The 27,796-nt window shown below is 42.9% G+C and overlaps 1 protein-coding gene across 2 annotated transcripts; it reads right to left on the reverse strand.

Annotated features, from left to right (window-relative positions):
- Positions 1–1,204: 1,204 nt before the first annotated feature.
- On the reverse strand, positions 1,205–26,930 carry LSG1 (large 60S subunit nuclear export GTPase 1). 2 transcript variants are annotated; one of them, XR_014824564.1, is made up of 14 exons: positions 26,802–26,930; positions 24,845–24,971; positions 20,367–20,487; positions 19,851–19,937; positions 19,229–19,315; positions 14,426–14,486; positions 12,854–13,030; positions 7,420–8,180; positions 7,235–7,336; positions 6,942–7,085; positions 6,104–6,227; positions 4,727–4,806; positions 3,421–3,594; positions 1,205–1,680 (listed from the first exon to the last, which is right to left on the reverse strand). XR_014824564.1 is itself a non-coding variant. In XM_021070074.2 (14 exons), the coding sequence occupies exons 1-14, from the start codon at positions 26,898–26,900 to the stop codon at positions 1,501–1,503; spliced, it is 1,959 nt and encodes a 652-aa protein (XP_020925733.2). In that variant the 5' UTR covers positions 26,901–26,930; the 3' UTR covers positions 1,205–1,500. The 2 variants fall into 2 exon arrangements, 1 of the variants encoding a protein (XP_020925733.2); XM_021070074.2 differs by having other exon boundaries at positions 7,785–8,180.
- Positions 26,931–27,796: the final 866 nt, after the last annotated feature.

Consider the following 27,796-nt stretch of genomic DNA (forward strand, 5'->3'; position numbering starts at 1 on the left):
TTAAAGATCTGGCGTTGCTGTGGTGTAGGTTGCAGATGTGGCTTAGATCCCAAGTTGCTGTGGCTGTGGCGTAGGCCGGCAGCTATAGCTCTGATTAGACCCCTAGCCTAGGAACCTCCATATGTCGCAGAAGCAGCCCTAGAAAAGGCAAAAAGACAAAAAAAAAAAAAATTGTGAAGTCATGAACTTCAAGGGTCTGTGAATTTTCTGATGTATCTCACACAACTGTTTATATGGGAATGTACATTTTTTTTGGAGAAAGCATCCATAACTTCTAATAGATATCCAGAAATATCTATGACATAAAACAAAGCATCTGAGTTAAGGAAATACTTTCATCAGTAAAGAAGGACAAGACTGAAGCAGCCATTGCATATTATAAAGAAGGGTGTTAGCAAAAGGTCAACTGCTCTCTTCTTACTCTTTTTTTTTCCGCCTCACCCTTGGCATGCAGAAGTTCCCAGGCCAGGGGTCTAACCTTTGCTAAAACATCAACCCAAGCTGCTGTAGCGACAATACAGGATCCTTAAACATTAGGTCACAGGGAACTCCAGCTCTCTTCTTCCCCTTGATGATCCTAACCACTAAGGACTCAAGGACCCCTATGCCTAAAACAAGAACTAGCCACTTAGCGGCCTCTTTTCTTATTCCCTGTGGTTTTAACTACAGAAACTCACATGATCCCTTCTGGGGTAGAGACTCATGTTGGCAGTGATTTGCCGTAGAGTATCATGCTCTTCAGGCCTTTGAAAAAATCACCTACACTAGCCCCCATTCCAAGATCTAATATGCCTTCTGCTACATCAGGGGTATGTGCTGGGTTATGTGTATGAACTTGAGAATCACAAATCTAATAATGTACTCAAAAATCCATCTAAAATTCCAGTCGTGGGAATTCACGTCGTAGCTCAGCAAAAACAAATCCAACTAGGAACAATGAGGCTTCAGGTTCGATCCCTGGCCTCACTCAGTGGGTTAAGGATCTGGTGTTGCTGTGAGCTGTGGTGTAAGTCACAGACATGGCTCAGATGTGGCATTGCTGTGGCTCTGGCGTAGGCCAGCAGCAACAGCTCCGATCAGACCCCTAGCCTGGGAACCTCCACATGCTGCGGGTGCGGCCCTGGAAAAGACAAAAAAAAAAAAATTGTTTAAAGAACGTGAAATGTCCAAATAGCAGTGTATGTACATGAACCAATAAAAAGTCTAAGTGGCAATTTAATTTTAATATTTTTTCAAAAAAACCCCCAAGTTACAAATTACTATGCATTTGTGTATGGGCTTACACAAGTAAATACACATTATTCATTCATCTTAGATTCAGCCTTCTTCAGAAGCAGGTTTCTGGGGCTCTGAGATGACTTTGCTAGTCGGAGCTGGTGCTCTGAGGAGTCCCTCTGTCTTGAACTGGCTGCCAGATGTGCTTGTGCATCACAAGGGCAGGGCCCGCCCTATAGCACCATGGATGCACAGTGCAGATGCCATCTCAGCTGAAGCCCAAGTTCACGTATCCAGGTGCTTATAGAGTCTACGACTTTTCTCTTTTTTATTTCTGTTGCCATGTTTTTTCCAAGGCTTCCCAGCCCCCCTCTCAGAGCTCACAGTTGCTGCCATCACCAGGCCACTCCCAGGCTTGTAGCCCATCACAGCCTGGACTCCTTTGGTCAAAGCTCTTACATTTTCCTAGGAAATAAAAGAAAATATTATTTGCATTGTCAGCAGTCTCCTTTGGAGGATTATGGAAGATCCAAGATAGTGGACTTCTATCTCTCACTGGTTCTCCTTCTCCCCATTCCTTAAATGACAAGTTACTCAGTTTTTATCTTCAATTCATTTTCTTTGTCCTCAACTTTGTTTAGTCCCATAGCTTCAAATACCATGTATAACTAGACTGGTAATACCAACTTTTTTTCTGGAATTCTCTCTTGATATCAAAATTCAATCTGTCACAACCCACAGTTAGTTAAGAGCTGACTCTCCATTCTTTTCCGCTAGTGGTTCAGAATCTGCCCAGCCCGAAGATGGAACATGCTGCCTTCCTCATCTGTCACATAACGTCAGGCTCTAAGTCTGTGGATTCCAGTCCCTAGAACTCTGCATACCCTTCCCGTCTTTTCCATCCCTCCTGCTCTCACGGGAGGTATTCATCAGCCTTCCTGAGACACTCAGGACTACCTGAATCCAGTGTCCACACCTCCAGCAGAGCTCTCCAATCTGCACCACTCTAGTCCTGTCCTCACTGATCTCCGACGGCCCGCTGTAGCCTGGGGAATCAAGTTCATGTTCCCGTATATGGAATATAAGGACTTATATCATGGGCCCTTTACTGGAAGAACCCAAACTCCCATATCTTTTTGCCTCTGTCTATGCTACTCTTGCCTGGAAAGTTGGCCTTCATCATTTCATCCAAGGGACACCTTTTTTTTTGGTCTTTTTGCCTTTTCTAGGGCTGCTCCCATGGCATATGGAGGTTCCCAGGCTAGGTGTCTAATTGGAGCTGTAGCCACCGGCCTATGCCAGAGCCACAGCAACACGGGATCCAAGCTGCGTCTGCGACCTACACCATAGCTCATGGCAATGCCGGATCCTTAACCCACTGAGAGAGGCCAGGGATCAAACCCGCAACCTCATGGTTCTTAGTCGGGCTCGTTAACCACTGAGCCACGAAAGGAACTCCCAAGGGACACATTTTTATTTGCTCCTCAAAGTCCAGCTTAAATATCACTTCTTTTCTATAGCTTGGCTAGAATGCAGAGAAATTAGAACCCTCAAACACTGCTGGTGGGGGTGTACTATGGTGCAGCCGCTATTGGAAAGTTTGGCAGTACTCAACCAAACTTCACATGGAGTTCCCACGAGACCCAGCAATCTCACTTCTAAGAGAGAAATGAAGTATATGTCCACACGAAAACCCACACATGAATGTTCACAGTAGCATTATTCATAATTGGCAAAAAGTGGAAACGACCCAAGTGTACACCAACTGATAGACAGATAAACAAAATGTAGTCTAGCCACTCAATGGGACATTATTTGGCAATACAAAAGAATAAAATAAAATACTGATACATGGATGAACCTTAAAGCCATTCGTCTAAGTTAAAGAAGCCAGTCACAAGGGACTACATACTGGATGACTCTATTTATACGAATAGACAAATCTTTACATAGAGAAGGTAGATCAGTGGTTGGCAGGGGCTAGGGGGAGAGGGCAATGCAGAGTGAATGCTAAAGGGTACAGTCTTTCTGGAATGATAAAAATGTTCTAAAATTAGATAATGGTTATGGTTACACAACTCTGAATATACTATAAACTAGTGAAATTTAAAAAGGTGAATTTTATGGTATGTGAATGGGATTTCAATAAAGCTGTTAGACAAAATGTCTTGGATCAAAAGTACACGAAAAACTTTTAAAACTTACTTGATGGAAAAAAGTTTTGTCCACTACATTTTCAATCTGATTTGCTTTTTTATTTCTGCCTGGTGGCATTTTTACTTCCCCACCATTCGTTTTGTTCTCTAGGAGTCGCTGGTATTGATGCTGAAAGGTCACGGGATCTCTCCCAGGAGGAGGGTGACAGTACAGGAGTTTGCCCTGCAAAGACAACACGAATGGTAACGGCGCATCCTCAGGGCCAGCTGTGTGAAGTCCAGAGGGCTCTCCACGGGGCACACTCGCATGGACCTTTCTGCCTTCCGATTAAGCTCAGTGAATTGAATTTTTGGTCAACTGTAACCAAAGAGTCCTAATACCCAGATGATGGTCCTTGGTGTTCTAGAGGCCTGGCTCTTCCCACAGCCCCACACTAGAATGCAATCTTTCTTCTCTGTGCCCCCCCACCCCTTACCTTATTTAACGTATGCTTCAGTACATGGATAGGATTATACTTGAAAAGAACATTTCTCAAAACAAAAGCCGTGGGCTGGGGCATGGGTTCAGAGGGGTCGAACCCTGGCCTGGGAACTTCCACGTGCCACAGGTTTGGCCAAAAAACAAACAAACGAAAAAAAGCCAGGACACAGTTGGACAGTGTGGCTGTACTCACTGGGCCTGCCACAGTGGTCCACAGGGTGCAAATCTATCTCTTTCCACCATTAACACGCTAAAAACTTTTTTTTGGGGGGGGGGGTGAGCGGGCATGTGGCATACAGAAGTTCTGAGGCTAGGGGTCAAATCAAGCTGCAGCTGCCAGTCTACACCATAGCCACAGCAACACCAGATCTGAGCCGGGTCTACGACCTACACCACAGCTCGTGGCAATGCCAGATCACCAACCCAATGAGTGAGGCCAGGGATCGAACCCACTTCCTCATGGATACTAGTTGGGTTTGTTTCCACTGAGCCACAATGGGAACTCCAAACTGGTTTTTTTAAACTCTTCTTGCCCATTCTCCAGTTTTACAAATGGTAAATGACTCATTTATCCATATAAATATTCTATGAACCATTTTCTTCCTAAATTAAAATAAAAAGAGGGAGAGAGAAAAGAGACAATGGCTGTTCTCTTTTATTTCCATGCTCTGATGATGACGTATTGACAAGAGGCGGGGATAAAAGGAAATTCTCACAACCAAATCCATCAAAAGAAAAGAGACTCTAACTCCAGTTATAACAAATCAATGAGAAAATATCTCCATAATAACTCAGCTGGTTGCCATCACCCTAAACACAGGTTGTGGAGAAAGAAGACCGACTGATTCAGGAGAAACAAGGAGGGGTGACTCACATTGACGTAATCCTTCAAGATGTACCGTGCAGATCGAGGTTGGTCTGGCTGTCCATGTGCGGTCATGAATCCTCGCATGTCTGTGAGGAGAAAGGAATTTTGCAAAACCTAGGTTAGAAAACATCGCAACAAATAACTGAGGTGATAGAAGTTTAGTCTTTTCTGTTACTACACTGTGCATTCTTACTCTACCTTAAAAAAAAATCAATTAATGATGTAGAAATTATTTTGGTTAGCATTACAAAATCAGATAATCCAGGAGAAGAGACTATACTGCTATATCTGAATGTTTGACAACTACCTAGCATCACACTGTGACAGGCAACCCGTCTCTACTCCAGTTATTTCTTCCATCTCTTGATTCTAAATATTGATTCAAGGAGGCTACTTGCAGAGTGCAGTGTATATTGTCAATATTATTAGCAAAACCACAAGTGACAGAGCAAATTGCTTAATGATATATCTACAGTTTCCCAAACATACAACAAAGATCCCTTTGATACTAACTCGATTAGAAGGGAGGAGCAGAGCACAGTGGGTAAGAACATGGGCTTGGACAGGTTCAAAATTCAGCCCCTTCCTGTACTAGCTGCGTGTTGGTTCTTTCAGATTAGAAGTAAATAGTCTGAAATTCTAGGTCACAGTACACACAAAAATACATTCAGGCAGATGAAAAATCCAAAGTTTTCTCTTTTTTAAACAAAGGCATTACAGGAAAACAGTTTTCCCCAAATAAAACACCAAACCCAACCAAACTAAGAGGGACAAAAAAGCAAAACAAAAAAACAAAAACAAGGGACTGATGGAAGGGGAACCAAGCTCCAGTCTTCCCCAGTCTCTCAGGGCTTTCCTGTCACTCTCCCCTCAACTCTCCTACCCGGCTCTGATATGCATATTCAATTTCTTCCCAATATCCTTTTGGAAGAAGACTCCAGAAGAAGCCAACATAGCCTTAGATCAGAACCCCTGTGTCTACACTTGGGTCCTAGGCCTTCTATGGAAGGGCCCTGAGCCCAGGAGAGCACAGAAGATGTGCCTCCTAGGCACTCGTTTCTACGATGAAGACCTGGGGAAGAAGCAAAGGATTCAGAGCGTCTCCTCCTCTAACTGTAAAAAGCACTTAACACTGAAATAAAGTATCACTCGGGCAGCAGCTGGCTCTCCCTTCTTCACTGTTGGGCCTCGAAACCACCACCGAGCCAGCTACCTGGAGGCCGCTTTGTGGGCAAGACCAACGGGACAACAAAAATATCAATGCTGGAAAATGACATGATAAATGCTAAGGAAAAATTCTGAATCCGTATTCTTGCCGGGTACTTCTCTCAATAACTCTCTTGTTATTTTTTGTTCATGTTTTTAAAATAAATCACAACTCACATCCATAAGCTGTCAAGAATTCTTCTGATGTTGGCGGTCGATGGGGATCTTCATCCTCTCTAGGCTTTATGATGTCAATGCCGTATGTAGCTTCTAAAACACGTCTTGGAATATTCTGGCAAACGTAAGCTTGTCAAGGAATCCGTTCCTTTGAAGGACCCCCTCCTCTTCCCAATGGCATCTGATACATGCTTCTAAGAATGCAACCTTTTCACCTCCCCAAAGGAGAAGTATGATTTTTCATTAACTTAAAAAGACTTCTCCCCTCTCTCTCTCTCTCTTTTTTTTTTTTTTCGTCTTTTTGTGATTTCTTGGGCCGCTCCTGCGGCATATGGAGGTTCCCAGGCTAGGGGTCGAACCAATATAAGCCAATATAAGCCTTGGGAAAACTTCTCTTTGAGTCACCACAGCCACAGCAACGCGGGCCCCGAGCCTCATCTGCAGCCTACACCACAGCTCATGGCAACACCGGATCCCTAACCCACTGAGTGAGGCCAGGGATCGAACCCGCAACCCCATCGTTCCTAGTTGGATTCTTCAACCACTGAACCATGACGGGAACTCCTACCCCCCTCTTTTAAACAAAGCCTCATACCCCAATCATCACTTCCAAATAAATCCTCTTCAAATATTACCTCTGAAACAGACCTTGAGGATGACACATTTTTACCTGAATACACTGCAGGTTTGTGAGATGATCCTAATTCAGAGATAAAGCGCAGTCTGTTTCACCTATGTAAGGAGTGATTATTTTTTCCTCTCCTGTCTCTTACCCAGATTTTTTCTTAAGCTCTAATACACAGGTAACAACCACATTCTGGCGCAGCACAAAGGATATTAGTGATATGGCTGGGACGTGATCTCTCATCTGGTCAATCGGGAGGATCCCACTGCAGATCATCTCGGCTTTGGTAGAGACAAAGGATGGCATCACCAGGCCGGGGCAGTCACATAAGCACAGGCCAGGTTCCACATAGAGAGTCTGAAAGACAAGTAAGAGGTCCATGCAGGGCATGCAGCAGAGGAAGGAGAAGAAGAGCGAGCGGCACACAAGTGGCAAAGAACTTCAGAAAACACCCACAGGGAGGAATGGGCTGAGAAGGAAGCACAGAGGCCGATGCTGTGAAATACCTGAAAATGCTTGGTGTGGCCGGGTGTTGCAGACACAGATACTTTCTTGTTGCCCATGATGGTGTTGATCGTTGAACTCTTACCAACGTTCGGGTAGCCCACCTAGAAGAGACCGAAGGAGCGTCTACAGTAGAAAGTGGCAAGGATCCAGGACGCCAAAAGCCTGCCATATCGACAAAGCCCACCTTATCTACAAAGCCCGTCTAAAGGTAAGAACACTGGGCCAGAGGCCTGAAGGCAACCTTATGAGTTCTCATCCTAGGAGCTCTTGTAAGTCAGGTGACAGGTTAGGGAGGAACTGGGACCAGACTGTAGAAGACAATTAACAGAAAGGGGGTGTAATCAATATAAGCCTTGAGAAAACTTCTCTTTGAGTCACCCCTGCCCGTCACACAGCCTGCTGCCACGATGCCCGTGGGCTACAGGAGGGCCTCAATGTTCCCTATGATGCCCGAACGTGACTGACTGGTCTCTGGGGCTCCCATGCAGCTACCAAAGAAGGGGGAATACAGACCCTCATGTAACAGTCCTGTCACATAGGTCACCTTACCAGCCCAACAGTCAGCTGTCCATCCTTCACCTTCTTTCCAGAGTGTAGCTGCTTAAAGATCTCCAGTAATTCTTGTTTGGATACCAGGTGGCTAAAATTGTGTATCTGCCTCTTCTGCGGGGTTTTCCTTTCTTGGGCCTCAGAATCTATAGCACAGCTTTCCTTCCAGTCCTGGCCACGGGCCTCCTCGTCCGGGTCGCTGCCCTCTTCTGAACACGTCTGCCAGTCTTCCTCCTCCTCCCGACAGTCCTCATACTCACTGTCACCCTCGTCACTGCTGGCAGCTTCACTACTCGGAAGGTGTTCAGTCTCACTGTGTGGAAGTTTGGTCTCGTCGCAACTGGAGTTTTCAACCTCAGTTGTGATGGCTTCTCCAGGGTCTCCATTCACTTCTGCCTGATGAAATAACAGAAACCACAACAGGTCAGTACTGTGTAACAACTACGCCCCTCACTCTGCTCAAGGTCGGTTATCTAAGATGAACAGAAGACAAGAGAATGTTATGAATGAGAACAGAAAAGGTGAATAGAGGGAAGAGACGACACAAGCCTTTCAACTCGAGGACACAACCAAACTTTCAACAGCGGTGACTCTGAAAGGTGGACCTTCCCTTTGTACATTTTTGTATTATTTGAACTTTGTACAAAGAACATGTGTGCTTCTTTTTTTTTTTTTTTTGGCTATGCCTACGGCATGTGGAATTTCTCTGGCCAGGGACTGAACCCATGCCACAGCAGTGAACCCAGCCACTGTAATGATGCTGGATCCTTAACCCACTGAGTCACAAGGGAACTCCTGCATTACTTTTCTAATAGATAATTCTTTCATCTATTAAAAGAAAGGCTTCGAAAAGTCTTTGTCGAGCCAAATTCCTTGGCAGTACATTATTTTGTAATGGGTTGTAGAATAAAACAAAGCATTTTTCATTAACAATAAAACATTTACCATTCTCTTCTCTGCACAAAGCAAGAGGGGAATAAAATGTAAAGAGCTTCATTTTACCTTTGTGTTTTCAAGGACAGTGGTTCTATAGTGAGAGAAACTGCTATCCTTTTATATAACTGTCTTTTAAGAAATATTATAAAGTATTATTTATTGCTTTCACTTCCGTTTTCATTGTTGTCTTTTTCTTTTTGGCTACATCTGTGGCACGTGGAACTTCCCGGGCCAGGGACTGAACTTGCATCACAGCAGTGACAATGCTGGATCGTTAATGCATTGTACCGCAAGAGGACACCTATAACTGCCTTTAACAAATCATAGCACCTTGGAGCATAGCTCCCTGTGTGTGAAATGTGAGGGCAACAAAACTCAATTCTGTGTGTAGAAATTATTCACCAACCAATGATTTCCTTTGGAAGCAGAAAGGTAAAAAATCACTTATAATTCATGGGTGTGTTAATCCTTCTGAATTCCTACTGATAACTAAGCAGAAATAAGGCAATTTAGAGTATTACCAATTTGTATCAACAAGTGTGAACTGGTTGGAATTCAGAAGTGATGCAAACCTTCTATCACTTTCAAATAATCTAGTGTTAGAATGAATAGCCACCACAGAAGAGGACATGATGAATTCAGTTAAATAGGTATCCTATATTTTAGGAAAGAGATAGTTAAAAAAAATGTCATGGGAAAAAGGTATGATTTCATTGTCATGCCTAGCAACTCAAACAGAAACATGGAATTGGAAGCAATTTCTTTTCTTCCTTTCTTTTCTTTTTTTTTTTTTTTTTTTGCTTTTTAGGGCCGCACCTGCAGCTTATAGAAGTTTCTGGGCTAGGGGCTGAATTGGAGCTGCAGCTGCCAGCCTACACCACAGCAACAACAATGTGGGATCTGAGCCAGTTCTTTGACCTTTACCACAGCTCACAGCAATGCCAGATCCTTAACCCACTGAGCCACAATGGAAACTCTAGGAATTTCTATGATAAATGAACAATGAGTGTAAAGAAGCACACAGTGGTGTGCTCTTCTGAATCATTTAAAAATATGGGGCAGAACACAAGAACGTGAACTGAACATAGATGTGTGTTAGGAAAACTAAGGCTGGGTGTGGCTTAGGTTCAGGAAAAATGGTAAAAGGCAACAAAAGGACTTTGCAAGATAAAGTCAAAATAAAAAGGGAAAAGTCAATTTTTTGGGGAATACAGTGCAATTTAACATATGACCAAGAGAAAACCAAGGTACTCAATTAAAAAAAAAAAAAAGTTCTGTTTTTTAAAATAAGAATGCTTACACAACTGTAGAGGAAGAACCAAACTTCAGATAAGTGAGAAAACACTGAATATCTATTTTTAACAAGTTCATGTTTGATACTCAAATGACAGCTGTGATGACAGATGTGACACCACAAGAGTAGCTGGTATCTCGACTTGAGAAATCATGAATAACGGGGATTGCACGAGATTTGGGAGGAATAAAAGGGGTTCAGTTTTTAAAAAGGAAGAATGAATAGCTTTCACAAACCAGACACTGTTAACCCAGAGTCTGACAGTGAAACAAGTTAGCTGGTGAGCTGGTCAGCAACGGAGGCAGCAAAAGTTTCCTGTGAGCAGATCATGCAAACAAATTCCACTTGCTTTTGGAATCTAGTACTGGGCTGATAGTTCAGGGAATGCTGCAAATGTAGCCACTAATCCCTTTCCCATTTTTGATGGTTATGGGGTTAGTGCATGAGGGCTGAGTGATATCTAGTAAAAAACATTAAAAAAACTTCACCAAGACATTGACCTCCAGGAGAGATTTGCAACAAGTAATGGTGAAAAGGACAAGCTATGAAGCCGGGCTGCCTGAGGATAACAAGCACTCACACTCATTATGGAGAAGATAAAATGAATGAAACATAGAAGGTACTCAGAGTAAGTTCCCTATGGGTTAGTTTTTTTTTTTTTTTTTACTAACAACCGAACTATTGGAATAATTATTGTTACATCCTTTCAAATACATCTGTATTCATCATATTAAAATGCTTGGTACTGAGTGCGTGGTACGTCCACGTAAGCTCATGGAGTTCTAGCCTTGGCCCCAATCTACTCCATGTTATCAACGCTGGAAAGAATATATAGAAAGGCAAACATGAAATGTGCAGATGGTTCACAGCTAGAAGAAGAGAAAAGCAAATGGCATATTCAAAATAAACTCTACCCAGTTCCCAAATCACTGACAGTTAAGAGGAATAGTACTGTCCTATGCTGAACTAAAAACAAAATGAAAAACATTCCTCACGTGTAAGATTGGACGATCTCCTTAGAAGTCTTTTAATTATCTCAGGGTGCGGTTGTTCACAGATTCAATGAGCCAAGAGCATAAGCTCCTTTGAAAGGGGTGAATTAACAAAAACTCTGTATTACTGGGAGTATCCTGATCACAAGAAATCAGAGCACATGCCCTGGGCAAACCACACCTGGAATAATGTACTCAATCAGCTGCCACCCATTTCAGGGGTTATCCTGACACAGGCAGCTTCGCACTCTGGGCAGTGAGTGCTCCAGAGACTATGTTCCATGAGGAATGGGAAAGCAAAAAACACAACTTCTGCAGTTCCTGTCATGGTGCAGCAGAAACGAATCCAACTAGGAACCATGAGGTTGCAGGTTTGATCCCTGGCCTCTCTCAATGGGTTAAGGATCCGGTGTTGCCCTGAGCTGTGGTGTAGGTCGCAGATGCAGCTTGGATCCCGCATTGCCATGGCTTTGGCATAGGCCGGCGGCTATAGCTCCAATTAGACCCCTAGCCTGGGAACCTCCATATGCCACAGGTGAGGCCCTCAAAAGACAAAAACACACACACGCACAAAGCAACCTCTGCAGAAGAGAGAACATGGGGACAAAGGAAAAGGCCTGAGACCAAAGCTGGGGAAGCTTAGTTTCAGTGGACGTTCTCCCCCGGAGACAGGAGGAATGAGACACCTGGTCTCTGCCATTTAGAGAAGTCACAGAGAGTCTTCCTCCCAGAGTTAGATCTCACTAACTCGTGAGCTCACTAAGGGGATGGCTAAATTCATAGACCAAGCTCGGCACACCAGTCAATTAATGGCTGATAAACAGAAATAAAAGGAAAGGAGGTGAATAGGAAAAGATATTAGATATTACTTTACCTCTCTTTCAGCTCTAACATTCTATTACTAATTTTTTTCATAGGTGGTTATTGTTAATTTTTACTCGAAAATAACCCTCAAACTGTTTCTGTAAAATGTGGGTTAAGAGATAGAGAAAACAACATGCTATATCTTAATTAGGATTATTTTATTTCTTTGTTTCCAAAACAAAGTCAAAAGAGATTCCAGGAGTTCCTATTGTGGCTCAGTGGTTCATGAACCCGACTAGGGTCCACGAGGACTTGGGTTCAGTCCCTGGCCTTGCTCAGTGGGTTAAGGATCTGGCGTTGCCGTGAGCTGTGGTGTAGGTTGCAGATGTGGCTCGGATCCTGCGTGGCTATGGCTGTGGTGTAGGCTGGCAGTGGCAGCTCCTATTTGACCCCTAGCCTGGGAATCTCCATTATGCTGTAGGTGTGGCCCTAAAAGGACCAAGAAAAAAAAAGGAGATTCTAGAGGGGATAAACAGCAAGGTCCTACTGTAGAGCACAGAGAACTTTATTCAGTGCTCTAGGATAAACCACAATGGAAAAGAATGTGTGTATATATATGTATGTATAACTGAATCACTCTGCTGTACATCAAAAAGAAATACCATAGCATTGTAAATCAACTATACTTCAATAAAATAAAAGATCTAATCGAATCCAGAGAAGTTACTACATTTAGTTGTTTCTGTCTTAAAAGCAATTACAAGGTCATTATGAAACTTGATATACAATTGTCCACCTAAAATTTAAAAAAAATGAAGAATTATAGCTAATATTGGTGTGTAACATAGAGCCTTGGGGATAGCAGACTATTTGACAACCAGAGAAAGCAACCCTGTGACTCATTTTTCTGTAAGTCATCCTATCAGCACTTATGGAAAAAATAAATAAATAAATAAACCCCCACGAATCCATGATACGAAAAAAACAAACACAGCACATTGACCAGAAACTGAAACCCACCCTGAAAAAACCGCCCAGGTTACCTTAGAGTCACCAGTCACTTGAATGGCTTCCGCAAGAGCTGACCAGAAAATGACCTTCACATTTTCCTTTTCGAAGAATTCGGCCCAGGCACTCCGCTGCTCGGCCGTCAGTAAGTCTGCCTTATTTATCAGAATGACATTCTCCTTGTTGTCATCGAGTGACTTCACATAACACTCCTAGGCCAGACAAAGATATTTAGATCTCTCTCCAAAAGGAAAAAAAATTAGGCAAGTAATATTGAAGACGTCCAGCTCTGACTTAAGGTTATTACTCACAGTTTTAAATCTTTTCTAAAGACTTTTAATCATGGTACATTCTATGGATCTTTTCAGCAAGCTTTGAAGTTAGGTCACATATTGAAATACTCGTCACATAAAAAACTGGAAAGGGTCAAAAGAAATACTCTCCTGCCCTGTATTATAGGTTCTTATTTCTTCAAATTATATAGTACCTCTCTTTAATAATGCTAAGTCTTTTCTTTCTTTCTTTTTTGGCTTTTTAGGGCTGCATCCGCAACATATGGAAGTTCCCAGGCCAGGTAGGGGTCAAATCAGAGCTGTAGCTGCTGGCCTACGCCACAGCCACAGCCACACCAGATCCAAGCTGCGTCTGCGACCTACACCTCGGCTCATGGCAACGCCGGATCCTTAACCCAACTGAGCGAGGCCAGGGATCGAACCCAAAACCTCATGGTTCCTAGTCAGATTCATTTCCTCTGAGCCACGACGGGAACTCCCTAAACTGTTTCTTTTAAACAAAGTTAAAGAACCACATAACTAGTAGATCTGTCAGCCAATGGGGACTATTTTCAAGCCAAGTGATGATAGCCAATAATAATCTCACCTTTTAATGTAAAAAATAGTTTTGAAGTCCAAAAGGAAAACAAGACCCAGTGATTAAATTAATTCCCAAGTATTTAGCTCCCCACTAAGAAATACCCCAAAAGTACAAAAGCTGAATTAGTAAGTCTCCCCACTAAGATTTTTATTATTCACTGATGGATTTCAAAGTAATCAGGACTATTCCTACTATGGTCCTCGAACAGAAATGGGAATACTTTATGTGCGTTCAGTGTCTTATTAAATCAAAGCCTGTGTTAACATTATTTCATGTGATCCTCACACCTTAATTACTACCCCCTGTGGTGTTTTACAAACTTAGTTCACTTGTAAAATACCACCGAGGGTAATAACTATGGTGTGAGAAGAAAAAACTTGGATGGATAAGGAAAGGGATCAGGCAAATGCTAAAGTGAGCAAAATGCTATTTTGACTGGTCTCTTAAAAAATGAGAAACACTGGCAAATGCCTATTAACAGAGTGGCTTTTTAACCAAAAGCTAGAAAGTTCAAGTGTTGGTGGCTTCTTGCAGATGGAAACAATTATCTGAGCAGAGAAAACATCTGTCTAAAGGGCCCCACAATGCAAGCTCCTGATCTGGCGAGGAGCAGGATGCCTGATTAAACAAAGCTAGAGGAGAGCTCAAAAAGTCTGCCTAGAGCCACTACTGTCGGGGTGCTGTCCCGGTGCTGCCCAAGGACTTAAGCGTGAATCATGTCACACTTTACTTACCAAATCTTCACACCTAAACAGGAGTGGATTTCGAGCATCTACTATCTGGACCACGATATCACTGAAAAACAAATGCAAGATAAACAGTGACTATGGAGTAATCGCAGCAAACACTTTCCATATATGAGGCACTGATATACTTAACTTTTAAAAGGTACAATTAGTCCCAGTTTACATGAGGAAACTGAAGCTTAGAACAGTTAAATGGCTTGTTCAAGGTCACCAGCTACTAAGTGATGGACCTGGAATAGGAACTCGACACTCTGGACCAGAAGCCATGCTCATAATCAAAACATTCTCCCATTCTTCGTACAGCCTAGAGAGGCTCTGAGGATGCTTTATTGCTAACACTTTTAACTGTATCTTCTAGTAAATTCTCCTGGAGAGACAACGGTATTTCAAAGGCTTCAATCCAAGTTGAGGTCTACTGTATACTCAGTACCTAGTCTACACTTGTTAAGGCCTCAAAAAAAACCCCTAATATAGCACCTGCTCACAGCTGCCACTATTAAAGCCTCTATCTTATTTAAACCCAGGGCTGATAAGAGAAAGTGTGTATCTAGCAAATTATCATCTGCCAATTTCCAAGAATGTGTTTCAATGGCAAAAATACAGAACAGCAAAACATCCACTGAAATTGATACAGTGAAGCAGGAATGAGTCCAACTCCTTCCATCACTTATAAGCAGATGTAGCATTTGAAAACTTTCCGTGACTGACAGCAAGGCCCTCCAGCCCCTCCCAGATGCAGTAGAGACCTCAGCAGCCCAGCACTGAGAATAAACACCTCGCTTCTTCTGCAGGATCCCCTGTGGCGAGGAAGGATGCTTCACAGGCAGCTCTGACTGCCCTGGAAGGAAACAAGCAGTGGTACTACCACCTTCCAGCAGTCTCCCCCAAATCCATACCTAGTTAGCTTTCCTGAGGTAATGCCTATCCAACTATGCTGAACACCAAGGAAATACAGTGAATAAAGGTTAGCATATAGGGCAGGGCTTTTGACAAGGTACATCTTCCTTCAGAATAGTTCCTTTCTAGCATAATCTTGTGACTCAAAGAAACTCATAGACTTACTGATTTATGACAAATTGCTTTTACATTCTCTAGCTAAGTGGGTCCTAGCATGTCCTTCTTCAAGATGGCATCTGCTGCTTTCAAACTGCGCGGATTTAACAGTAAATGCAAAAATGACTGCCAAAAATGGACAAAGCCTAATGAACTAAAACTACAGGGTCCAAGGAGTTCCCAGTGTGGCTCAGTGGGTTAAGAACCCAACTAGCAGCCATGAGGATGTGGGTTTGGTCCCTGGACTCGCTCAGTGGGTTAAGGGTTGGGTGTTGCCGCAAGCCGTGGCATAGGTCGGCAGCTGCAGCTTCGATCTGACCCCTAGCCTGGGAACTTCCATGTGCTGCAGGTGAGGCCCTAAAAATAAATAACTAAAACCACAAGGTCCACAAATATTATGTCCACCCACCAAACATGAAGAAAGAGTGGCTGGTTTAGACATAGCAGTAAGAAAAGACCTGGTAAGACAGCAGTCCTTGTGTGCTCCATTAGGATGCAGAGTGAAGGGCCAGCTGTGTCCCGGGAAGGGCAAGGGTGATGCTGCACTATGGAAGTGCCTTGTCTTACTGGAACATAGCTCTCTGCCTCAGTGCCTCGGCAGTTTCTTGTATTTCACTGACATGTTACACATCAAATCTCTTCTAATAACTGCTCCTGAAATTAGAGGCAGATGGCGTAGCTAGTCTGTTACCAAACAGGGGACATCTGCTGTACTTCTGTATCCTATCAATAAATATTTCCTGTTAAAAGGCACAGCAGTAGTCACTTTATTGATAGATATTTGTATGTAACTAAGATCCACTTCCATGTGATATACAAGGTATTCCTTGAGTCAGAAATGTTCTCTTATAAAAATACAGAGAAACATTGCATGATGAAAGTAACAGAGCAAGTGGTGCTGTAATACAATTGAAGCTAGAAATTTCAAAAAATAAAGGCTCACTCTGGTGAGACAAATTGCTTAATTAGGGGTATAAAGAGCAAGGGAAAGGGGAGTTCCTGTTGTGGTGTAGAGGAAACAAATCTGACTAGTATCCACGAGGACGCAGGTTCGATACCTGGCCTCGCTCAGTGGGTGAAGGATCCAGTGGCTCAGATCCTGTGTTGCCGTGGCTATGGCATAGGCTGGCAGTTATCTGACCCCTAGCCTGGGAATTCCACATGCTGCAGGTGTTAGGAAGGGCCTTCTTGCTAAACATGGAAGAACACCTATGGTTCCCTCACAAAAGCTACAAAAAATGAAAGTAAAGACTGGAATGCATTAGGAAAAAGAGAAAGAAAGAACAGCAACTAAGAAACGTCAGCCCAGTGAGAAGCAGGCCCATTTATGCCCCAGAGCTCTGGGAAAGCTCACGATCAGGAGCATCAGATCCCGTTTTTTGAAAGGGCAAGGGTGAGGTATCGGACTGAAATAATGTTGAACAGGGAGCTATTAGGTCCACCCCCTGTGCCATTCAGCCAGGCAGCCACGTTCCAACCCACAGCACCTCAACCGGGTACTCCAAGAGCAGAAGGCCAGGGGTTACTGGAGAAAATGAACCTCAGATGCTCCAGAACTGGGGCCTCAAGGACAGGAGAAGGTGGGAAAGAGGTGTCATACTGAAGAGGGGATTAAACATAAGCCTACATCCCAAACGGTGAACACGCCCAGCCCCTTGGTATTACACCACGGCCTTTAGCCCCCATTCTTGGCAGATCGCTCCTCTTTAAAAAACTGGCTGATCCTAAGGAAAACAGCCCTAGACACTAACACCTTGGGCTATTTCAAAAAATAAAACTGATCCCTGCTTAGTCACTGTACAGTGAAGTTCAAACAGTTGGCAAACTCCACCCAAACAAAAGTCCTGTCAGTCAGCTTTGTAACATTTTATGCTTAAATACAAAAAGACAAATATCACTTGACATCTGCAGAAGGCCTCTCACATAAAGGTCATAAACCAGAATAAACAGAAAAAAAGGAATGCAGAGGAGAGACAGACAGTAAGGGAAGTAGGAGAAAATCTGGAATTAAAAAAAATAAATTACTTAAGTGTGCAGAGAGGGGCATTCCCTCCAGGTTGAGGTTTCAGTATTTCACATTGTTACCATTTCTCTTTGGAAATAAGAAAACAGACATTTTTGGAGTTCCCATCCAACTAGGAACTGAGGTTCGGGTTCCATCCCTGGCCTTGCTCAGTGGGTTAAGGATCTGGCATTGCCGTGAGCTGTGGTGTGGGCTGCAGAAGCAGCTTGGATCCCGAGTTGCTGTGGCTGTGGTGTAGGCTGGCAGCTGTAGCTCGGATTAGACCCCTAGCCTGGGACTCTCCACATGCATGGGAGTGGCCCTGAAACCCCCTGCCCCCCTCCCCCACCAAAAAAAACCAGACCTTTTCAGCAGTACACACTCTAACTGCTAATGAGGCACTGAAAGAGATTAGTTCACTCTGGTCCCCATGAGAATCACACTGTGTCTTCCCAAACCCCATTCAAGTCTGCATAGAGCTCTGCAATCAGCAGCAAGCTCCCCCCTTTCTCAGGCTTAGAGATTTGCCCTGCTACTCTGACCTCCTCACATCCTAGGCCAACAGCTCTCTATGCTCTGAGGGAGGAAGCTGCAAGGAGAGGCACATAAATGACTTTTTATTTAAAAAAATATAATTCACATATCATAAAATCCATCCTTTTTTAAAAAAAATAAAATCCATCCTTTTAAAAGTGTACAATTCAGAGGTTTTTTAGTATATCCACAGTTACACAACCATCACAACTATCTAATTCCAGAACATCTTCCTCACCCTAAAAAGAAATGTCAGTAACTACAAATTTAATCCAAGTCCTTTTTTTGGTAATGATGCTAACTGTGCTAATATTCTTTCCTGAGAATGCCAGTTAAAGTGTCCTGCTTCCTAATGTTCTAACTGGGGATATTTTATGGATTTAAAAATATGGTGGTCCAGCGGTTACAGATTTGGCATTGTCACTGCTGTGGCTTGGGTTTGATCCCTGGCCCAGGAACTTCTGCATGCTGTGAGTGTGGCCAAAAAAAGGAAAAAAAACCCCGTAACCTATAGGCTCCTTGTTAAAAACATCATTCCAAATATAAGGTTCATTTATAAGGATAAATAATTCATATACTCTTTCATAAAAATAAAAACCTTTTAGCTACGACAAAGAGGTGAGATTGGAGAGCTGATTCATCAACTTCTAAGAATCAGGACATGGAGAAGACCAAAAATCTTCCATCCATTCTCAACTTATCAAAGTCCAACTAAAAGAGATCACACCTTAGTTTCCCCTAATCTTATTAACTGCTCTAAATCAGCCTGCCACCCTTCTATCTGTAGGAGTCACACTCCACTTTGTATTTTACTAGGAGCTGAGTCACCTTAGTGTAAGGGCTGCATTTCATCCGTATGCCCCTGGTGCTTAGCCTCCCCCATAACATATTTTCTCTTTGCAAGCAGACACCTTCTATACTACCAATAGGAATTCATATACATTTGCTGAAATAATTATGGATGCTTCAGGACTCATCTCACAGAAAAGCCACCATTCTTACAAGCTTATCAATGTATTTAATAAGGAAAAAACTCCCAAATTTTAAAAGAAATGTAGTATTATACTTGCAATTTTTATAATAATTCTTGGTAGGGATTCTGTCCTCCCTTCTGGGCCCATAATCACATATATACAACATCCGACTCTAAGGTAACACCACCACCACATCAGCCTTATAAAAAAAAGAGAACAGTAACCTACCTTCTCTCAATCACCCTCCAGAGCTGACGCCAAAAGTCCAAATTCCTTTCAAATGGAGTCAATATCAGGTTTTGTTCCTCTTCCAATCTGGTTTCAGAATGAGACATTTATAACAGTAAATCTCTGCCAGACTGTAATAGTAGGTCTCAAGTAGTGTAAACACCCAAAGTCATTGTATTAAAAAGTAAGGACACAAATATTAACTATCAAATGATTTTTACATACTTTCTACTTAGTCAATATGTAAATCAAATTCAAATTTTATATTTAAGCCTTTTAAGCTCTGAGGGTTTATCTAGCACACAAAGTGACATTTCTCCCTGACATCTCTTCCTGGAAGAATGTTCCAGAGAGCAGGGATCAGCTCCAGGGTGACTAGTGGCTAGAGAGGAGTATGAAAAGGAGAAAAGGCCAGGAATAGAACAATCAATTCACTATCTTTGGGCAAGGACACATGCACAAAGCAATGCTGTTTACACATACACAGTTTGCACTTATAAAATGAAATCTACCATCTTCCTTTTAAAAGAATAAAGGCTTTAAAATGCAAACAGCAATGCAAGAACACCAAAATGCCTAACTCAGAATTTTAAGGAGAATCTTTGTGTAGACTAACACTCACCGGACAAGCTGACGCCTCCATTCTAGAAAGTTGTCTTTCTCTGCCTGTTTGAGTTCTTCTGGGCTAGTTTTTTGGTCCCACTTTGGTCTGAAACAATCATAAAAGAAAAAAACTTCTACATGAGTTATCAAAATAAAACAATATTTGGATTTAATAATGACTGCTGAGAAAAGCAGAAAAAAAGTGACTACCAAATAAAAAACTTCATATTTAGTAGCCTTGTTATGCCTTTTTTGTTTTTCTTTTTTGTGCTTTTCAGGGCCATACTCTCAGCATGTGGAGGTTCCCAGGCTGGGGGTCCAATCGGAATTACAGCTGCTGGTCTTCGCCACAGCCGTAGCAACATTAGATCCAAGCTGCGTTTGCAACCTACACCACAGCTCACAGCAACACCAGATCCTTAACCCACTGAGCAAGGCCAAGGATCAAACCCTCAACTTCATGGTTCCTAGTCAGATTCATTTCTGCTGCACCACTAAGGGAACTCCTTATTATGCCTATTCTTATGCAACTCACCTCCTTGGTATACACAAAAACTGTTTGTTTTCTTCGTGGAGTTTTTTAATTCTCTGGTTCTCCTCAAAAGACAGTAGTCCGGTTCTAGCTTCAGGAGGCACAAACTTAATATTAAGCTTCTCTGTTAGAGAAAAAAAAAAGTACTGTTACTTAAGAGGCATTATTGAGTGAATGTTAGTCTATACTTAGAAAACTAAAAATATGAGCACGTAAAACAATTTAAACTTTCTTGATTTGAATAGATTCTACTAGCCTTCAATAAATTATAATTTCTAAAGGAAGTTTTCTTCCAAAAAAAAAAAAAAGAATATAAGGAAAGATTTTTACTAAAACTTTCAAAAGGTCAACCACTTTTTTTTTTTTTTTTTTGCTTTTTAAGGTCACACCTGTGACATATGGAAGTTCCCAGGCTTGGGGTCGAATCGGAGCTGCAGCCATAGCAATTCAGGATCTGAGCTGTGTCCATGACCCACAAGGAAGCTTACGGCCACGCCAGATCCTTTAACCCACTGAGCGAGGCCAGGGATCGAAATGGCATCCTCATAGATACTAGCTGAGTTTGTTTCCGCTGAGCCACAATGGGAACTCCTCAACCACATTTAATTACTGATTTTATAAAACTCCACATGCTAAATGCATTTCACGGAAACAGAAAGAGTAAGAGTGGGAAGGGATTATAAACATTCATTATAACCAATCTCCTCATTTTACATGTAGAGAATAACTGTAAGCCAATGGGAGTGAAGCAAAGATTCAGCAAGGAGACTTACTCCTGTTAGAACTGCTGAACTTCTACAAATGCTGTAATTTATATAAAATGTTTATGAACATCCACAACTATGCTGTATAAGACTCCAAAGGAGTAAAAAAATACTCAGTCTCTGTATGAAATACAGTGACATCTGCCCTAGGGCTCTACCCGCCCCCCCCAAGTTGCTCCAGGCTTCTCTAATGCACCACACCCAGACACCTAGTCTCCTGGGCAAGTGATTCCACTGAGACAAGCACCAGAGAAGCCAGCTAAGCTTTTTACCAAAATGCCTAGGGGAGGTCCTATTCAAAGATAACAGGACATCTTTAGCAATGTTCCTTTTATTTATTTTTTTGGCCACACTCATGGCATACAGGAGTTCCTGGACCAGGGATCCACTCTGAGCTGCAGCTGTGACCTATACCGGATCCTTAACCTGCTGCACCACAGCAGGGACTCCCAAAATGCTCCTTTTGACCTTTACGCAAAGACCAAAGTCTGCCTCTCTCATGAGATCACCAATACTGTGGTCCAGTCACCTGGAGTCCAACCTCTGTAAATGCTTCTAGCTGCCTGATCCCCTTTTACTCACCTTCACTTCTTTCCCTACTTGGGTAAAAAGCCACATGGCATATCCACTCCATCACTCTGACCAGACATCAAATTTCTTAGCCCACTGCAAGCACTCCCAAATCTCCAACCTTAGAGAAACCTGGGTATCCGTTCTCATTTCAGTAGCGATGCCTGAGTGCTGCTGGAGGTAATCACACACCAGTGCAGCTGCCTGTCTCTTAACTTTTTATGACCAACACAAGTCATAGAATGTGTGGGTTTTCCCACACCAACAACCAGTTCTTCAACTCTCCAGACACCAACTGGGTGTCCCACAATTCAATTCAATTCTATTCTTTTCTTACACTGTCAAGACACTGCCCCACTTCAGATGCTAAGTCTCTGAGTGGGTTTTTACAGAAGCCCAATTACACAGGCCTCATTGATTAAATCACTGACCACCGGTGATTAACTCCATCTCCAGGACGTCTCCTACCCCCAGAGTTTGGGGGTGGTTTTTTGAAAGTTCCAATCCTCTAATCAAAGGGCTGGTTCCTGTGGCAACCAGCACCACCCCCCCAAGAAGTTACCTAGGGGCCCCATCAGTCACCTCATTAGCATAAACTCAAGTAAGGCTGAAAGGGACTTATTGTGAATAACAAAAGATGCTCCTCTCACCCCTTCACTCAAGAAATTACAAGGGTTTTAGAAGCTCTTGAATCAAGGAACTGGACGTGAAGACCAAATATAAATGTACTTCTTATTATATCACAGTATCACACGCCTTTTGATTATCATTTTTTTTGTCTTTTTTGCTATTTCTTGGGCTGCTGCCGCGGCATATGGAGGTTCCCAGGCTAGGGGTCTAATCAGAGCTGTAGCCACCAGCCTACGCCAGAGCCACAGCAACTCGGGATCCGAGTCTGCGACCTACACCACAGCTCACAGCAACACCGGATCCTTAACCCACTGAGCAAGGGCAGGGACTGAACCCGCAACCTCATGGTTCCTAGTCGGATTCGTTAACCACTGCGCCACGATGGGAACTCCCACGCCTTTTGATTATTTGCTGAATATAAGTGAGTACTGCCTGTGTCCAACTTTTAAAAGTAAAGAGTTCCCAGTGAGCACTTAATATTTTTCATTGTTTTGCTCTCCCTTGTAAGGTCAGCTTTTCCCCATGAGAACCTGCTTAAAATCCATGGGCCATCACACTATCCAAAAAGGCACTACCTGTACACACGTATACACACACACACACACACACACACACACACACACACACACGTACAGTTGTGCCTGCAATCTGAAGGGCAGCTGAACTTGCAGCCCTCAGGTTAAGAATCCCTGTCCCTGTGTCCAGTAGGAAAGTGCGAACTGAAGGCCATAAAGGATTGAGACAAAATTCTATCACTTCTTCAGGAGAAAAGGTATGAAATTAATTTCAAGAATTTTTCTGTATTTTTAAAAGGCTATGGAAATTTTCCTTACGTTGGCATGACTGATCAAGTCATTGGCCAGTGGTGGGGCTGAAAGTCCCCACCTTCTAAATATGCTTACAGTGGTCTGAACACCAATCCCTATCCTGGAGCTATTTAAAGGTGCTCATTAGCGAACAAAAAGATGCTCCTTACTCTTCCTCACTCACTGCACCCCCTCCACCAAAGTCTGGTTTATTATAGCCCACTAACAATATTGTTCTTATTCTTTTCTCCATTCTACAACTCCTATTGCAGTTCTGGCCTGATTCTCTTGCTGGACTAGAGCAACAGTCTCCTAACTGGTCTTTCTTCCCCCAACCCATCAGTGATCTTTAAAAAAATGTTTTATACTTGCTTACATCTCTCCTTAAAAGCCCTTACTCTCCCCAGCACCTGGCCCTTGCCCTCCTCCCCAGTGTTTGTTCTTTACAGCTTGTCCCCAGGTACTTTAAACACCAGCAAGGCGAAACTTCTAACCATTTTCTGAACAAAGTAGGCTGCTGCTCAGATCCTAGCTTGAGTCCTCTGCCTGCGTGTATAACTTCCTGTGTCATCTCATCTGTCCTAACATCTACTCATCATTTAAGACTCAGCCCCGGAGTAAGTCCCAGTTTTCCTTCAGATAGAGACAAATACTAACTCCATCTTTGATGACATCATTCTCTGCTACAGACTTCTTTTAAGGCACCTAAAACAAAATTTTGCAAAAACAAAATTTGCCTTATTCAACACCATACTTGAAGTAGTCAGTACAATTCCTGAGAGTAGCTGGGGCTCAGTAAAAGCATTTTGAACAAATGAATGAACTTGCTTAACCATCTAACATTTATAATAGGAGTTCCTGCTGTGGCACAATGGCATCAGTGGCATCTCTGTAGCAGCAGGATGCAGGTTTGATCCCGGCCTGGCACAGTGGGTAAAAGGATTGGTTATTGCCACAGCTGTGGCTTGGCTTGGATCCCTGGCCTGGGAACTCCATATGCCATGGGGCAGCCAAAAAGAAAAAACAAAGGTGAAATAGAAATAGTCATTTATAATGTTATCTCTGTGCCAAGTCGTTTTCTAAGTGCTTAGAAGACACATATCAAAACAACAAAAACAACAATAAGGGAATGCAGTGACTAAAACAAATCATATGCATGGAAAAATTTACTACCATATGTTGACAAGTACTGTAAAATACTGTTCAAATTGCCTAAGTAACAGCAGCAGGTCTAGGATTTTGCTTCCAACAATGGTATCAGAAAATATTTTCTGGAAAATGCTGGTCTTGTCTAGTATAATGTTGACTGATCTCTTTCCTTAGATTCTGAGTGCTTGAACTTGATATGATGATGGATGACATGAAGACCGGGGCCTCTTTCTGGCAGCACCCATGGCATAGAAAATCTCCCCGGCCAGGGACTGAACCTGAGCCACAGCAGTGACAATGCCGAATCCTAAACTTCGAGGCCACCAGGGAACTCCCCTGGACTGTTCTTCAGAGCTATATTTTAAAACTTGGCACATTCCATACTTCCCAGTTGAGTGCAACTAGACCTTTCCACACTGTTCCTGGGATGTCTGCCTTTGGATTAAAGACAGCTCCTTTATGAGTTTAGTAGGATCCACAAAACACTTCCAAGTAGACTTCTTTTTATCTAGTCAGTAAAAACAGAAATGTGCCCTATGCCCTCAGCTATTAAAAAACTTACCAGCTACAAACTCTGTTCCTGCAAGTTCTGCAGTTGCAAGGAAGTCATCCAGGGAGCTCTGTTCAGTTACTGACTGAAGATTGAGACGACCCCAATCATAGCCATCATTGAGTTCACTTGTGTGCAACTATGAATAAAACACAGGGTGATAAATATAGCTGCTCCCTTCTGCTCCTGACATCCAAAGGCTCTAATACTCCCAAGGAACTGTTCTAGGTCTTGAGGGTGGTGTCAGCCCCCTGAGAGTCAGTACTAACAGTTAACATTTAAATGAGTACTTTCTTACCTCATAATAGTTACTTTCCATTTATTTTCTCATTTCATTTTCAAAATCTTTTGCAATAAATTTTATCTCTAGTCTACAGATGAGGAAACAGGATAAAATTCGATAAAATAACTTGCCTATAGTTGCAAGCTAGTAAGTGGTAGAGATGAGAATCTGAACCTGTATTCTCTGGTCCTGGCAACCACTGTTAGTTAAATTTTTTTGACGGAGACCCACAGCAAGAAATACATTTCACACAGTGACCCAAATACTGTGATACACTTAGTGATACAATTGTATACCATTCAGTATGGTAAAATGGAAACCAAAGAATCCTGAAACAGTTACCTTATTACATACAATACACTCTGGAATTTTCTTTAATTCTCTTCTGCAGGAAAAATCTGCCTACTTTCCACCCATTGAACTGAATTCCAAACACAAACCACAGTGTGATAAGATAAACACCATCCTAAGCTATATGCTCTGTACAGGTACAAAGAAATGAAAAAACTGAAGGTTAGAAGGTTAGGCGGTTTGTCCAAGACCAAGGAATCAACAAAAACCGGAACTAAGGATGAGAATTCATTATCGAATTTCCCATTACTTTTTAAATGGTACATTAACAAGTTGCTTCAAAATCAATTAAAATTATCCGTAATCTAAAATCGAGGAGTTCCCGGCATGGGTAAGAGGTAATGAACCTGACTAGTGTCCACGAAGATGTGGATCGTTCCCTGGCTTTGCTCAGGGGGTTAAGGATGCAGCGATGCCATGAGCTGTGCTGTAGGTCACAGATGGGGCTTGGATCCTGGCAGCTGCAGCTCTGATTGAACCCCTAGCCTGGGCACCTCCATATGCTGCAGGTGCAGCCCTAAAAAGCAAAAAAATAAAACAAGCAAAAATAAATAAACTCCAGAGTAACTCTGACTCTCTCATAAATATGCTAAAATCCAGAGCATATTGATGAGCTCTGTATGCTGTTTACTCTGCAGATTACAGATGGAAGTTAGTGTGATGTGCACGTGGATAATTAGGGGCATTTTTGACTCCCCAAAGATTCTTACTGAGAACTTAGCGAGTTCTCAAATAAGTGGGAGAATGAATGCCAAGATGACGAACACAAGTCAAGCTTCATCCCGTTTTCAAGGATCCCCAAAGTATGATCGTTCCCAGGCCCAGGGAACTATTAAGCCCGCCAAATTTTGAAGATAGATCGTTCATCTATGAGTGAAGCCCCTAGGGAATAAAAGGGGCGAAGCAGTTATTTTGTACTTCTGGCACCAACCAGCAGCTCTTGCAGGGTCAATTCTTTGAACAAATGAATACAAAAAGCAGTTTTTGCGACTTTTCTGTGCAGGCTTCCAAAGTTTACAGGGCAAAAACCAAACTCTTACCCTGGCATTCAAGATCTCACTCCAACCTCATCACACTAGACGCCACCTCTGGTGCCTAGCTACTACGGCCTGGTCGACTCTAAGGGACTTGAGTATTTGCGCATTTTGGTAGCCGCTGGGGCAGAGGGGGGCGTTTACCTGAAGTTACCGGAGGACGACAGTACTCATCCTTCAAAACAGTACTTTGGCGTTTCCTCTGGAAAATTACACTGTGACCTCTGACCCCAAGCTTCGCAGGGTTCACACTCTCATAACTAGACAGAAAGACTAAAAAAGATGGCAGGGTCCGTCTTACCCAGGCGTCGGTGTGACGATGGCTACGGCTCCGCTGAACTTGCTGACGGATAAGGGCCCGGCCGAGGGACCCAGCATCTGGCGCTCTCCTCCGACCCATTAGAGCGCAGCCGGGACGCCAACCTTCTTTGCCGGACCCACGCCTGGTTTTTTCGGTATTTAGGTGCGCGATCTCCGGAAGTGATGTATGAGCGAGCCCAAGTAATTAAGGCCCGAAGTTGAAGGGAAACATAATAATTTGTCTCAAATTGCCACTTATTTACCACTATGACAGAAAAAAATATAAAGTGGTCTTGGGACTTAAATTTCTATGTATATTCCTACCAATATCTCATATTTTGATACGTTGATTAAATCAAAAGGATGGTACCTTCCAAGTTTGTGCGTCGGTCTTTAGTGTCCGGTGTGAAACTAGGAGACGTGGAAAAAAGCGGCCGTTCATATTCGCGGTACTAGCTCCGCCTCCCGGCTGTTTCGTCAAAGGAGGAGGGGACCCGGGTGAAGGGTCCCCCCGCTGCGCTAGGGGGCGTTGCTTCCTGGCGCTAGATTTCTGTCCGTGTTCTAAGGTGTGGCCTCGCCGCCTTCACGCCCAGCAACTAAATAGCTTTTTGTTTACTTAGCTTTTCTGAACCGCGATTTGGAGAGAAGAGTCCCTGCCCGGATGGGAGTTCAGAATGGAAAGAGCTTGTCAAAGTTGCAAGGAAAGCCAAAGGGATTTGACCTAAATGCTTTTTTCAAGTAACTTTTTAAAAAAGTTTAAAAGTTAAACCTAGAATTGTATTTAAATTTTCCTGTAAATTAATATAAAGTGAAAACTGTGGCTGGGTTCCACTCTTTGCCACCTGACTTTTGTTCCTCATTTTATCGTTAGGTTTCCCTATGATGAGAATATAAAAAGTCCGGTTAGAGATGTGTGGGTGCTGGGCTTTTAGTTCCATCCTCATCAATCAAAATTACCTCAATGTTGTGATGCTCAGAGACGAAGAAGCTTGGCAA

The sequence above is a fragment of the Sus scrofa genome, chromosome 13, assembly GCF_054392235.1.
Source record: "Sus scrofa isolate SSC_HxYL_T2T_F1_AM1 chromosome 13, Sscrofa_HxYL_maternal_Yorkshire_Landrace_v2.0, whole genome shotgun sequence".
Taxonomy (NCBI): domain Eukaryota; kingdom Metazoa; phylum Chordata; class Mammalia; order Artiodactyla; family Suidae; genus Sus; species Sus scrofa.